The sequence below is a fragment of the Athene cunicularia genome, assembly GCF_003259725.1.
Source record: "Athene cunicularia isolate RWA chromosome 1 unlocalized genomic scaffold, athCun1 chr1_part1, whole genome shotgun sequence".
NCBI lineage: Eukaryota > Metazoa > Chordata > Aves > Strigiformes > Strigidae > Athene > Athene cunicularia.
In genome coordinates this window covers 64,624,697-64,639,983 of record NW_020799091.1, presented here as the reverse complement: position 1 = coordinate 64,639,983, position 15,287 = coordinate 64,624,697, and the positions used below count along the sequence as shown (strand labels likewise).

The 15,287-nt window shown below is 40.7% G+C and overlaps 1 protein-coding gene across 1 annotated transcript in view; it reads left to right on the top strand.

Moving 5' to 3' along the window:
* Window positions 1-15,287, top strand: part of SH3RF3 (SH3 domain containing ring finger 3) — a gene marked incomplete at its 5' end in the record, with an annotated part of 91,949 nt that overhangs the window by 66,863 nt on the left and 9,799 nt on the right. Inside the window, one exon of the mRNA XM_026845868.1 lies at window positions 13,708-14,045. Coding sequence (XP_026701669.1) covers window positions 13,708-14,045 — 338 coding nt within the window. The remainder of the gene's footprint in view (window positions 1-13,707; window positions 14,046-15,287) is intronic.

Here is a 15,287-nt window from a genome sequence, read left to right as displayed (position 1 = left end):
CTCAAGTGCCAGTGCAGTTGTTTTATGAAACTAAGTTTGAACTTCCCTGTGCAAATTGGCTATAATCAGCTTTTCAGTGCCCATGTTTATTTTTTCGGTCACTTAGGTACTTCTTTTTCTTTGCTTTTCTCTATAGTCACACATAATAAGGTGGGTTAAAATATCTAGCAGCACTGCTGAAATACTTCAGTAGTCTCTGTTAGAAGAATTACATAAACTAAATGAAATTGCGGTTTCTGATGAACATCAGTACTGTAAGAACAGTATGTTATAACAGACAACAGATATCTGCGGCATGTTTCTGTTTTTGTCATGTAACTCAGGGGAATGACCAAGTTATAGCAAAGGGATATTTATCTTATTTTGTACATTTTTGTTTATTTTTCATTTTGCAGTAGCAGCAGGAAGATTCGCAAGTCCTCAGCTTTTCTTTTGCCAAATGGTAAAGCCACTTTAAAGTCAGTCTGGGTTGTTATTTTTTTGAATGAATGTCTCAAGCATCTAGTAATTCCCTTCAGACCAAGTCAAGACATGGAGTCAGTGCTGGTCTCTGAAGGACTGAAAAAAAAAAAAAAATTCTTTTATTATGCCCTCTGGAGAAAAGATCAGTCTCAGGAATTCAAAAAATACACCATGCAAAAGTTACTTTTCAGACACTATGTCTGCAGGCTGCCTGTAATCAATTAATATAGGGTGTCAAGCAGTCAACCTTTTAAAAGACGATTCATTATAAAGGCAGAACTCAACCTGTTGCTTTACTTTTAGACATATATTTTGTTTGGTTCATATTCACTGATATGTTTCCATAAGACTACAGAAGACAAATTATTAACCTTCACTCACAGCTCACTGTATTCAGCATGCTAGCAGTAGACTGGCATTGGGCTTCATCACCAGATGCCCCAGGGAGAGAAGAAGTAATTTAATGTGAGTCCAACATAGCCAACTTATTTTGAGTATAGCCAACTTATTTTGTAGTAAAGTAGATTTCCTGTACTGTAGTTTTTATTCTCAATTCATGATCAGTTCAGAACTGGTATATTTTAAAACGGAACTAGCTGGCTTTTTTGATGACTTCAGAGATCTCTATTCCCTCCTGTATAACATTATGTTACTCATCATATCTTAATTTTTGACAGAAAAGCGGAGAGGTCAGGCAGGCAGGTCCTATCAACACAATGGTGCCTGCTGTGGTAAAGGAAACGCATAAGCTAGGCTTTGATCAGGACATAAGAGAGAACTGATTTTCCAACTTCTAAAATTTTTCTGGACAGGGTTTGTCTAAGCCAGATACTCTTGGTTGACAGGCTTAGATGCAACCTGGCTGAGAGATACAGCTGGCCAGCAGGGAAGGTGGCACGGGGAAGGTAGGAAGGGTGATGTTCCCACAGGCTTGGGATGGATTTCCCTGCACCAACTGTGAGAACGTCAGATGTATGCCAACTACCCACCACAGACTTCTGTCTAACTTTTCTTAAAATTATTCAGTTATGATCATTCCACAACTTCCCTGGACAATCTATTCCTGTCCTTTCATGTTCTTAGGGCCAGAAAAATCCCTATTATCCCTCCTGAATCTTTTATGTTTACAAATGAATCTGCCTTCTTCATGTCCTGCCCCAGGTGAACAGCTGATCAGCTTTCTCCTGACAGCCTTCCATATATTAGAGAACTAATAATGTGTTCAGTCCTCAAGAATTCTGTTCTTTCAACCTCACTGGGCCCAGTTCCTAGGCTTTCTTCACAGGTAATGCTTTCTAGGCCTCTGATTACACTTTCTGCTTTCCTCTGGTCAGTATTCAGCTTGTTAGGATCTTAAAGAGCAATTCCCCAGAGTGGAATTTTGCTGAAACCTCGTTAGTGACAATTAGCATGGAATAAGTACTTTCCATGGCTTACATATAAGATGTTTGATAATATGTTTCCAGATTATTCCTTTTTTGCGGCAGCATCTTGACTTGTGCCCCATTTGTGATCCAGCGTAACTCCCATGTCCCTTTTTGCAGAGCTGCTGGCATCTGTACATTTGATTTCTCCTTCCTAACAGTAGCATGTCATGGTTATCTTTGCAGATCTCATCATGGTGATTTGGGATCATTTCTCCATTTTAGGAAAATTGTTCTGAATACCCTGTTTATCCTTCTGTTTTGGGTTAACTCTGGCAGGCAGCTTAGCCTCACATAGCTGCACACTCACTCCCTGCCACAGTGAGAAGGGGGAGATAATCAAAAGGGTAAAAGTGAGAAAACTCATGGACTGAGATAAAGACACTTCAGTAGGTAAAGCAAAATCTGTATCTGTGCCTGAAAGCAAGGCAAAACAAGGAATTCATCCTCTACTTCCCATTGGCAGGCAGGTGTTCAACCATCTCCAGGAAAGCAGTGCTCTGTCGCACATGACAGTGACTTGGGAAGACAAATGCCATCATTGTGAATGCCCCCCTTCCTGCTTCTTCCCCCACCTTTTATTGCTGAGCACAACATCATATGGTCTAGGATATCCTTCTGGTCAGCTGGGGTCAGCTGTCCCAGCTGTGTCCCTTTCCAACCTCTTGGGCACCCGCAGGCTACTCACTGGAGGGGCAGCATGAGAAACAAAAAAGGCCTTGACAGTGTTCAAGCACTGCTCAAGAGTAACTAAAACAGAGTTTGTTATTACCCTTGTGTGGTCACAAATCCAAAACATAGCATCATATGAGCTACTATGAAGAAAATTAACTGCATCCCAGCTAAAATCAGTACACCTTCCAACTGCTTGCAGCCTTCATCAGCTTAGTGCCCACTGCTGGTTTTAGAAGTGCACTCTCTAACTCACCTAGCAAGTAATTAATTAAAAGATTGGCTAGCATTGGAACTGAGACAAGCCCTGTTGGTACCTACTTCAAATATCCTCTTGATTTTATAAGAAATCATTAACTGGAAAGCATTGCAAAGCAACTGGTAGATTCTGATTATCTGCAGTTTGAGTTCTTGCATGTATGCTGCTGAGTTAAAAAGAAGGAGTGCAAGACTGGAAGGGACCCCTCAAACACACACATTGCTGTCCTATCAAGAAGTTGAAAGAACAAACTCATGTGAGATATTCATCATACTGTCTGCTCTGCTGTGGGAAGATTGTCAGATACAGCAAAGTAATCATAGTACAGGAGCTTGAATAAAAGTCATGATTGCTGAACTAATGGACTACTAATTTTGTTATCTTTATAGGCAGAGACATTCCAATCAACCATGATCAAATTGAAGATGAGACAATTCTAAGTCAATGTTTACCCACACTGTTTTGCTAAAATGAAAATAAGAAAGGCTGTCAGTCTGTACAGACCATCAGTCGATCAACCACCTCAGTCAAGGGGAAATCTTGCACTGTTATCTGACTTGTGGAAAGGGGTTTTCATCTTCATCTATAGTAGGCGGGCTCAGAGATGGACTGTTATGACAAAACTGTCATTTCTGCTCCAGTGCAGTAATAATCTTATCTTTATATTGTTTCCATCATTTTCAGATGTGAGGTGTGTGTGACCAACATCTTCACAGAGACATTTTGAGCTTGTGTGTTAAAACTGACCATTTCTTGCTGCTAGTTGACAGGATCCACCTTTTATTTCAGGTCGCACTGACCTCTTCTGCATCAGTCAACTAGCTGGCAGAGTAAAGAGGAATACGCTGTATATGTGTTGTCATTTGCTAATTATTTCTGCAGTAATCACATGTGAAAACACCAACCAGATGTCACTGCCTCATGGCATGGCACACTCCAGACAAGCAACAAATTTGTGTCCAGAGAGCTCTTGAGATTACAGATGTGACTGCGTGTGTAACCCATGTGAGATGCCACTCGCTGGCTGCACCACTGAAATTATCCTACTACCAGCTTTGGCACAAAGCATGTTTTCAGACATCTTGTGTTACCTAAATCAACTGAAGCCTGACATTTGAGCTAACATGTTTTGTCTCACAGTTGGGGTAGGATGAGGAAATGGAGAACTTTGGTTTACGTGGCACACATGACAGGTGGCAATTAGTTAAATCACTGCAACTCAGTTGCATTTAATTATATGGTCATACCTGGAGGTCATGTGTCAGGGAAAAAGTAGTGGATAAAACAAAGGAAGGGAGGATAGAACAGAGGGATAAGACTGCAATATAAAAACAGAAAGTGCAAAAGGAAAAAAACCCACAGTGCTATTGACTCCCCTACTCTACTTATACCCTAGTTGTTCCCTTTGGTTAGCTCTGTTTTTCCTTGATGATCCTTCTTGCTCAGCATTTTAATTTAAGAAAGTGGAATTTTATACTCCTAAAGACTTGACATCAGTATAAGGGTATTGGGAGGGGTTTTTTTAGCAAATAGTCTTTGATGGCTCTATTTTTATTTTTTAAGTAACAAAAAGATGAAACTAGGAAAAAGATGAAATCTAATTTTTGCTGAAAAGATGATGCTTTTATTACAAATGCTGCCAGGGCTTGAGCAGCTTCTAGCAAGCTTTTTGCTATTGCAAAGCTTACTAGTAATTACAACCCAAGTGCTGTGACATTTGGAAAGCCACACCTTGGACACTTTATCAAAGAAGTTGTCATTTACATGCCTGAGCATTCCTTTGATACTGTCAGCCACTTACTTTGCAATCCCTTGAAATGATTCTGGGATTCTTTCTTAATTTTTTTAAGAGCATATGTGATCAATTGGTCCTTATAAGAGAAAAGGACTTCAGCCACCTCAGTGTGTCCCAGGAGTAATTCACAGGGCATTTCTTGGAAACATAGTAGGGCTGAAAATGCTTGTAGCACAGCTGACAGGGGAGATTATAGGGACCTCAGCTGCTTTGCCTGCGAAGTTTATGCACCATAATAATTGATCACACCTCAGCACGCTGGACAACAGGTCTGTCCCTGTGCGGCGCTGCTGAGTACAGCGAGGCCTGCAATGTCCATGGATACAGAGAACCTGGGGTGCCCTGTGCTCCCATGGGGGCACAGAGGATTAGCTTCTCCTTACTCCCAAGTAAGGGAAAAGAAAAGAAGCCGTTGGCTTGAGCCTGTTGGTATTTTTCTTCTTGATGCTAATAAAGTATCACTTGCCTTGTTTGAGAGACGGTCTCATGAGGGCAGGAGGGAGCAGGAGCAGTACCTGACTTTTTTAATGCACAAAAGACATTAGAAATAATTCGTGGATGCTCAGATTTCATGATGTAGGAGATGCCAAAACTGGAGGGCAGTCTTCAGAGAGAGTGAATTTTTCATGCTCGTGGCTTTGATGGTGTCAGGGACCTGCTTCTACAATGTTAGACCATCTAAGAACCATCAGGGCATGTCTCAGCCTGTCCAGGCTGCCCCAGTGGCATTGTGAAGCCTGGCTAAATTTCAGAAATATGTTGCCTGAGCAAGAGGAGCTTCTGTTTTCATCACCTCTAGGCCACAGTCCGTGTGGGTGTGATATGTTCTGTCAGTCTCAGCTGACTCCTCAGTCTCTAGCTAAATGCATCTTTCGTGAATTGATGAATTGTTTGTAGGAATGATTTCACTGTGATGTGTTCCAGTGTCTAGTACATGCAAATCCTGGCAATTTTTCATTGTCCACAGAGAGCCTTTTTTATCTTCCATGGGGAATTGATTTTGAGAGAAGAATATTCCTCCTGCAATGCCTAAATTTTTCACAAGCAATCTTGCCTCTGAGTGCAGGCCAGCCCAATACTGTTTAGTTTGTTGGAAGTGCTGAAATTACAGCCTGAGGTGGCACAGATGCTGGAACAACATCAACCAAGCAGGAATAGATACATCAGCAACAAGGGACAAGATGACCTCTGCTAATCCAAACCTTTCACCCACATGTTTCTGCTTTCTGTAAAAATACAAGTCTCACATGCCTGTCGTTTAATAAGATTACAAAGCAAGGCCAAGCAATTTTAACTGTTTGCTTCTGAAATGAAATCCATCCCTTGTGGATGGGGAGAGCCAGAGCTAACTATGTGTAAGATTAGAGTATGTCAAAGCACATCCTGACTTCTGTCATTGATTCTCTTTCATTCAGGTGTTCAGTGAGTGAGCTTGCTCTGGTTTTCTGCAAATTGTGAGTGTTGTTCCCAGTGGTCCCCAGGACCAATAAATCTTTTTCACTTCCTTATGAAAGACAAGAAGTATCAAGCTAACTAGTCAGTCTAAATCATCTTATTTAAAAACACTATTTCTCAGCAGTTTGTCTAACAGTTAATGTGTTTGTACATCTTTTTCTCATTTCAGAATCCTGTGCTGTCAGTAAAGCTGTGATAGATTCTTCTCTAGTTTGAATAAATGAACCTAAAGTTTCAGAAGGATGCTCATATTCTGTCCAGCTGTTTTGCTTAAACTCTCTGGAAAGTACAGTTAGTCCATACAGTTGCCTAAATCATCTAGTCATACTTGATTTATATTAAAACACAGGTTTAACATTTGCTGGACTTCAGTTTTTGGTAGGTTTTCCAGACACGGTGTAGCATTATGTAGGAGACCCCCATGGTAGCTCCAAGGAAACCCTTGGTATGTACAAAGGCAGTGTAATGCCAGGTTAGGAAGTGAACTGACTCCAGGAAGCAATAGGGCCTTCTCAGCCCCATCACCAGTGCTTTTCTGGCTCCTTGGTGCAGGGTGAATGCTGCAGCCCCTGACCTACAACGTTTTGCAGAGCAGAGATGGAGCTAAGGAATCCAAATAGCAGTTGCAGGGCTGTGAAAGTGCTCTGGGGTTACAGTTCCCAACCTTTTGTGTCTCTTCCTTGGCTGACACTGCATCCTGCCGGCTGCCTTTTGCCCTCTCTCAGACCCCTGCAGCTGAGGAAGTCTCTGAACAGCTGATTTCCCAAAGCTGGGAGGGCACGGGGGAGAGCTTATTACTGTCTTTGTCCTGTTCCCTATGGTCTTGCCCAAACAGCTAACGTTTTTATCATGGCGTTAATTCTCACTGGTTTTATGATCTCTTTGTAGCAAGGTGGAGTCACCCTGTGTATGCTGTAAGTGCTGTTTCATTTACCTGTTGGGACTTCCTGAAGCAGAGGTTGGATTCATACCATTATTTTAATAGCCCTTGCTAGATCTGTTCTCCATTAATTTGTCTAAACCCCTTCGAACCTGTTCATACATTTGGCTTCCACAATACTGTGTGCAGTAAGTGTCCATTTAATTATGTGTTGTGTGAAAAAATGCTTCCTATTTTTTAGTTTCCACCATTTGCCTGATAATCTCATTAAGTTCCCCCTAATTCCTGTATTGTGAGAAATAACTGATCTGTTCCCAAGTTATCTTCTCCGTAGGGGATTTTGTAGGCCACTGTCAGATTTCCTGTCAGTTTTCTGCTTTCCAGGCAGGCATCTCCAATGTACAGGAGTTGTTCTACACCTCTCATGGTCCTCACTGCCATTCTCTGTGCTGTTCATAGTTCTGCAATATCCTATTCCAGCTGCAGTGGCCAGAAGATGACGCAGCATTCGGGAATGTAGGCATGGCAGGGTTTCTCCCAGCACTGTTTTCTACAGATGTTTTTTACCTTTGTCTCTAAACCTTTCATAACATTTCCCAACATTCTCTTTTGCCTTTTTGACACAGCTAAGCATCAGGTTTTAGGAGTGACTCCCTTTCTCTATGAAAATAGGCAGTTTAGAGTCAAGAGTACCATGGGAATACCTGGATTTGTATTCCCAGAGTGCACACTGTATTCTCTTTTTGGCCAGTTACACAATGGGCATTAACTTTTCCTGAGTATGGACATTTATTGCCTTTAAGACTCTTGCTTTGTAATGGAATTCATAATTCACATTTAATGTGGGGGTAGAATTAAATTCCTAGAAAATGAGATTCACAAACTCTGACAAGCAGAACAGGTGTCTAAGCCAGAAGGAGATACTGGTAAGGGAAGGGTGGCTTGGATCTCATTTTTTTGCACTGAGGAAGTTACCTGCTTCCACTTGGGATTCACAGCATGTGTCCAGCTCTGCAGGGTGCCAAGGTTTCCTTCCAGAAATAAATGATGAGGATTTCTTATATGATAGAGCAGAAAATCTTGATCATGCATGGTCATCCTTTGCTTGAAGCATTTGCATGAAACTCCTTGATTGTTTTTTTCTCCTGAAATAAGGATGGGAGCCCACATTCCCCAAGGAAAGTATGTGTGCTTTACATCTCTCTGTATAGGCTGTGCAGGGGGCAGGAGAGTGGAGCAGAGAAGGAGAGATTTCAATGTTTTGTACTGAAGTTCCCTTGTTGTAGGATAATCAAACATCCCGTGGATTGCTGAGTGAAGGGAGATGAATGTCAAATATATACAAGGATGTAATGCCTACTCCCTTCTTTTGTGTCCCCAAAGACATTGCTTGCACTTCAAAGGAGGAGATGGACTAGGATCAGGACTAAAACACATCCATTTGAGCTTAGTTCTGGAGGCAGTGGCTGCTTGGAAATAAGTGGAAATGTTGCCACAGGCTTCATGAGAACCATGGTTTCATCATCTTCTTTGGTGCTCTCCTTGCATTTCACTTTCTCAGTACATAGTTTTGAGTTACTTCAGCACAGCAGTAGTTTTCAATTCCCTGGTGCTCTGTTTCAGCTGTCCCCACTAAAAAATATCACTGTTAGGTGGGGCATGGAGTAAGTTGCAAATCTTAACAACTTTCCATCCTTTTCATAATCATCCCCTATTCCCTACATACCAGACCAGGAGAAGCAAGGAAATACAAAACTATCCATCCATCAGCTTCTCCCTCCATCGAACACAGCAAAAACTCAAGTTTCAGCGTAGCAGATCATCTGTCCCTCATTCACCATTAATTGTGTTAGTGTTCTTTTTGCTTTCTGCCTGTTATGAATTCAGCAGCCTCCAGGAAGCTCACCAATAGCTGAGACTCTCTGCTTCCTCTTCAGGTTTTCCCTTTGACTTTGTTACAGTGTTTGAAAGATCTAATATGCCGTCTAAATTGAATATTCAAATATATTTTTAGACTCCCTCTTTATCTCTTTTAGTAGTCCCTAGAGCCCTGCATCCGCCCCAGTTCAACAAAAGCGCGTGATGAAGTGCCTATGTGCTTTGCTGTATTGGGACCTGAACACTAATTTCTTCTTAGTTTTGTTTTCAAAACATTTGAAATCCCCAATCAAGTCTAGCTGCAAGACATTTTTCTTATTTTCTCCTGGCTTTAATACTAGTTATCTTCAAATTAGTGACCATAAGTTTAATATGTTTGTGTGTGTATGTAAGCATGTTACTACCACTGGGATTTAAAAACTAATGATATGATTCTAAAATAATTTTTGTTCCTTGGCATGTAACTTGTATACCGAGGTTATAATAGTAGACTTCTGGCCAGAAGCAGTTGTATCCATTAAAAACTAAATCTCCTTCAAGTATTTCCATACAGTATATGATACAAAACTAGTCTTTCCCTGAAATTAGACGTAATCATGTAGTAAGTAATTACTGTTGTCTTGTTCAGTATGGCATCTACGCCTCATGAAAAATAGTGGCAGACTGCAAATGATAAATACATATCCAAAGACATCCCAAACCTGAAGCTTTCATTTGCAATGATGCTGGTTTGTTTTCTATGCTTTTTAAATAATTATCAAAATCTCAAATCAAATAATTTTACAGATTTTAAAAATGCAAATAGTTTTTTTACCTAAAAGATGTAATCCAAAATGCCACCTACACTTTCAGTGCAAGCATCAATCACCTGTAACCAAGTTGCTATCAGAATAAAGATGCACTGTTCTTCAGACACTAACTTAAATTTGCTGAAATAAGTACTGACCAAGTTAAACAGGCAACAAAGGTGGTGGTTTGGGCGTACTGACTGTTGGATGAGTTCCTCATTCCTTCTGTAGGACTCAGGGCAGCATTTAAACAGTTTTGTTCCTCTTCATTTTTAAATGAAATCTTTTTTTCTCCCTCTGGCTCTCTTATCTATTGATGTAACTGGTGTTGCATGAGAAATTACCTCATTTTGGTGGCTGGAGCCAGTTTTTCTATCAGCTGCAGTAAGGTTTCCTCATTTATTTAATGAGCCTAGATAGGTAGGAAATTATGTATTAGGAGCTGCAGATGAAGAAAACTAAAACAGAATTTTCTGTTTATTAGGGTGGTTTAAACAAACAAACAAAAAAATCTGTATTAATATAGCTAGTACATATAATTGGTATTTGGATTATACCATGATTATTGCTTTGCAGACAGGGGACTCCGTTATCACTCAGTCATCAACGAAGCTGCATTCTGTGCTCATCTCATCTCTGAAGCTGAAAGAAGAGCTAGTTATTATCTTCAAGTGGGGTTATTAATGAGGGGAAAAATCATCCCCAATTACTCTGAAGCAAAATATTTCAACATTTACATATCTGAGACTTTAATTTTGATCTAGTCCTTCATGAGTTCTTAAGCTCATACTGTATTCACTTTTCCAAATGTTCCCACAGTGACATATCAAGGGGAACTTGCACCTGCCCAAGTGCTGGCTTCCCCAGGTATATGCTTCAGGGTCACAGAAATGCTGCCTGTACTATCCTTGTGTTGCCAGAGACTGATTTCCACTGAGATTCCTTCATGCTACACTGTAGGAACAGAGTAGGTTTCACTAGAGAAGTAAGAAATTCTGACCTGCCTATGCTGTGTGTTCACAGTCCTTTTTTTCTTAACTAGAAACAGCCTGGGATTTATTTGAAAGAGCTAATTTCACTCTTTTGTCTTTTTTTTTGAACAAGGTATTGATCCTTGTGAAATTAATGGTTTGGAATTTTTGAGTCTGAACCTCCCAGAATAAAACCCGAGCAACACAAAGGTGATGATTTAAATTCAGTTAAACATGTGGGCAGTAACCAGGAGATGGAGAAGTGCTGTCCACACTGTGAATCCATCCATCAACACAGATGCGAAGGTCTGACCTTGGCAAGTTCAGGAGGTACAGACGTCAAACACAGTTTGCAGTCAGTTGGAAATGTAGCTACCAGACAAAGAAAACTCTGTAATTACACAGCTGTTTCAGTAGATTACAGATTTCCTAGAAAACAATAAAACAGTCATCTGTGAATGGAAAAAGTAAACCATCTTTTTTTTTTTTTTTTCATTCAAAACTTAATTCCTGAAAGTCATCAGATAAGTCCTCTGTAAACTTCTTATCTCTTTTCAAAACCCACAGTCTGTAACCAATCAGTGTAGATCTCTCTACAGCATTTATGCCTATTAATGCCTCATTGATTTAGAGTGAAACTGCTGAAGAAAGGACTGTCTTGGACAGCCATATAAATATTAAATTAATTTCTTGTGAAGGATGGCTGCTATTATACTAAATATTAAATGAATTCATAATACTTGGACATTTGCAATAAATCACTACTGGGACTGCATACTAACATCCCATTCCAAATCTTTTCTTTTTTTTCTTTTTTTTTTTTTTAAATATTAAAGCCATGGAAAAGGACCAGTTGCTCTCAAAGAAATGTACAGCTTTCTAACAGTGGAGTCATTCACAAATTCCCATGGCACAAGGAGGAGTTTTAACTTAGCCTCATTTTACAGATTGGGGGAGCTGGCATGATGGGGTTTAGGTTGCACTGCTGATCACAGGAGGTTCAAACCCAGTCTGTTTCTCATGAGACACATCACAATAAATTATCAACTCCCGACAGTCCTTGTTTTGCTTGAAGTGCTCTAAGCAGCATCAGCAGAGGATCTGGCAACGGATACAGAAGGCTGAGAGCATTTGCCAGACTCAAAGGGAGAAAGAGCTGGACGTAATGTCTAATCTCCAGGCACCCAAAGTGGTTAGTGTCAGTTCACCTCTAAATATCTTGCCCAAGGGCACAGTGGGAAGGATGGGACTCCAGGTTTTGACGTGCAGAACTAGGCTTAACAATTGAAGTCATCTTCTCCCTTGAGAGAACACAGTTTCTAAAGTTTAGTAAAATGCTCAGTGGACTAAGAAGAGCTAAAAATCAATTCTTTACTTTTCCTTTTATCAAAGTAGAACAAAGGGTACATCAGCAAGTTCATTATAGCTCTCTGTTATCTGAGGGATAGTAGTTTGAGTGTAGAAATTTATGCCAGGGCTAACTCTGTAAAGTGGAAGCCATTCTTGTAAACAAAATTGAATGACTGTCAAACTCATCTGATTTTTAATGTGCAGATGGGTGTGAATATATGCATCTCCTTCCTTCCAAAGATTTTTTGCTTCTATGCCTTGAATGGTCTAAGTCACACAAGGTTTTTCTAATGAAAATTTGCCAAGGTATTTAAATTAGAAGTAAAAATTAGAAAAGCTGCTACCACATAGGAATATTAATTGTTCATTATGCAGGGCTTTAGTTCACATAGTTACTTTGCATGTGTAGAGCTGCCAATTAAAGAGGCTCAAAGTGCTCACAGCTGCACAATAGCTGTTTCTCCAGAGCCCCACAATGGCTATTGTATTCTGTCACTGACCTTTAGACACCTTCAAATGCATATTGACACAGTATGCTGGGATCATTAGAGCTATTGTTTCAGTGTACCACAGGGAAAGGAAAGTTTTGCAGTTTCACGAAGAGCTTTAAAATTTGATATAATGATGACAGCAGCGCTATTTCTTAATTAGAGAGTGAGAGAAAAACTGAAGTATTTTTCTGGTGCTTCAGGTGAATTCCAGCATGCACACCTACCACAGTTCCCACAACAGTCCCTTTCTTTCAGAGAAAGAAGAGGTTCATCAGGGGCGTTTGGTCTGGTTTTCTATTGTTTCCAGGGGAATTTATTTAGTATTTTTGACCTGATGGTGCCATATGGCCAGCCTCTCTTAGCTTCCATGGATTCTGCCTGGATGAACATCTTAGCAGGATGGATCCTTCCATCCTGTAAGTGACAAACACCCTTTTAAACAGAGTGTATAGTTGGAACTGGTGGTACGCAGGAGACTGGGATCTGGAAGCATAGTTAAGACTCTACTCTTCAAAAATCACTGAACATTGTCTCTGTGATAACAACTATATGCTTCATTTTACCTCTTCCATGTCTTAACATCTAAGGTATTTCTGTTTTCTTACCAGTCTGTGAGAGCTAAAGAGTGCAAACAAGAACTTTGGGAGCAGAGATATCAGATACTCTTACTGTAGTAAATCCAAGCATCTTCTAAAAGCTTGTATTTATTTTATTGTAGCCCTCCTATTCTTTAAAGCCGCTTTGAGAAATTACTTCAGCAGTCAGCACATAAAAAAGAATAATTTTAAACATTGCATGGGACATTTTATCTACAGAGAATAAATAAATTACTGGCTTGTATTTCCAAAGAGTGTTCCTGCTTGAAGATAGTTTCTGTTCCAGAAGTATTGCAGTTGCTTGGTTCATTTTTATCTCCTGGGATCCTATTATAGAACAAATTATCAAATAGAGCTAAACTTCACAGGCCTAAGTCTCTGAAGATAGTCTTGAGTAATGGCTTGCACTTCTGACGGAAGAGGAAGAAATTTAACAGATCTTTTGCAAAACTCCTTGTGTCATTAAAATTGGAGATAATCTTTGCAGTAAGTTAGGTCCTTACTCTGCTGAATGAGTTGAAGCCCTGTTGGATGGGGAGGAATATTCATAGGATCTTTATTACCAAAAGCTCAAGTTTTACCTGGATCCACCTCTAGGCATGGCAATTTTGGGAGGTTTCCAAAAGAAAAACAAAGGGAGTTGGTATGTCTGCTCACTGCCCATATTTCATTTGGTTCCTTTGCAGAAGGAGAAGAAGAGCGGGCTGCTGAAACTTCTAGCAGGAGCATCAACAAAAAAGAAGTCACGCTCCCCACCGTCCGTGTCCCCCACACATGATCCCCAGGCAGCCATCGAAGGAGTCCTGCAAGGGGCAGTGGGACCTGAGCTCTCCTCGCTCTCCAGCCATGGCAGGGCTGGCTCATGCCCTATCGAGAGTGAAATGCAGGGAGCCATGGGGCTGGAGCCTCTGCACAGGAAAACAGGCTCCTTGGATTTGAATTTTTCCATTCCTTCTCCTGCCAGGCAGCCCCTCTCTTCCATGGCAGCTATTCGGCCAGAGCCCAAGCCTTTGCCCCGGGAAAGGTAAGCTGTGTATCTCCTGAGGTCACCTGCATCCTCAGGGGGCATTTGGAGGAGGGCTGCAAGTTTAACTTGCTCAAGGGTTGTTGCAGTTTTCCCGCTTTGTGGATTGACTGTAGGTGGCTCAGCTGTCTTTTAGGAAGACAGGACTTACATGTATCTGCCCATTGAAAATCATTCAACACACAGGGCAGGTTTAATGTTCATTGATTAAAAACGTGGTGAGCGGCACCAGTCCGTGGAACTGTACAGCAGTGGTCTAAATATGTAGGACAGCAGTGCTTTCACAGCCCAAAGGATGTCAATGCTGTTGGCAAAGGCCCCTTTTTAAATGGGACCCTATGGTTAATAAACTTATGAGGTTGTCATGTGATGCTTCCTGCCTGGTGACAACAGGGATGATGTGTTTGCTCACCGAGGTCATTTCTGGCCTGTTCTGAAATATCAAAGACTGTTTCAAATTCTCCTTGTGTAGGATAGTTACAGATAGTGCCATCTTCAGTGACTTGTTACAAAAAATGTACTTCATTTCTAGAGAGGAATGTACCAGTGATTCTGGAGTACATTTCAGCAGCCTGCTCTGCACCTCGGTATCTTAGAGTGACCTTGCAAACACAGAAAGAGTAGAGTAGGAACACCAAAATACAAAAGCAGATGGAGATAGAGATAACTGACTAGAAACAGGGGCACAGAAAAGAGCTAGGTCTCCATGTGCTAACTTCAGGTAAATGTTTTCTACAAGACTGCAGTTTGAGGACTGGAAGGGAACAGATAATGCACCCATACGATGCTGTAGAAATGCTTTCCACTCAAAAGTCATTGAGGAGAACATGTTTTTTACAAAAGTATCAAAGCATTTTCAAAAAGCAGTCTAGAGAACTCTTGAGTTGATATTTAAAAACATTTTGGAAGAATAGTAAAGTTCCAGAAGTCTGAAAGAAACTACTTTTGTCTGAGTATATGTAAGAGGCTGAAGGGAATGGACCGGGCAAACCACCTGACCCTGAATCCAGCTGGGGTCATGGAGTAGATAATGCAGGGTATAGTAAGGGATACTACTGGACAGTCCATACCTTACACAGTGTTTAACTGAATGCAGGTTGAAGTTTGGTTGGGAAGGTAACAATGACACTGTAACGTTTTTAAACTTTTCTAAGGCAGCTGGTTTGTTACTGTAAAATGTCTTGCTGAGTAAACTGTACACAACTGACACAGCAGACACTAAGTGGATTGAAAACTGATTCC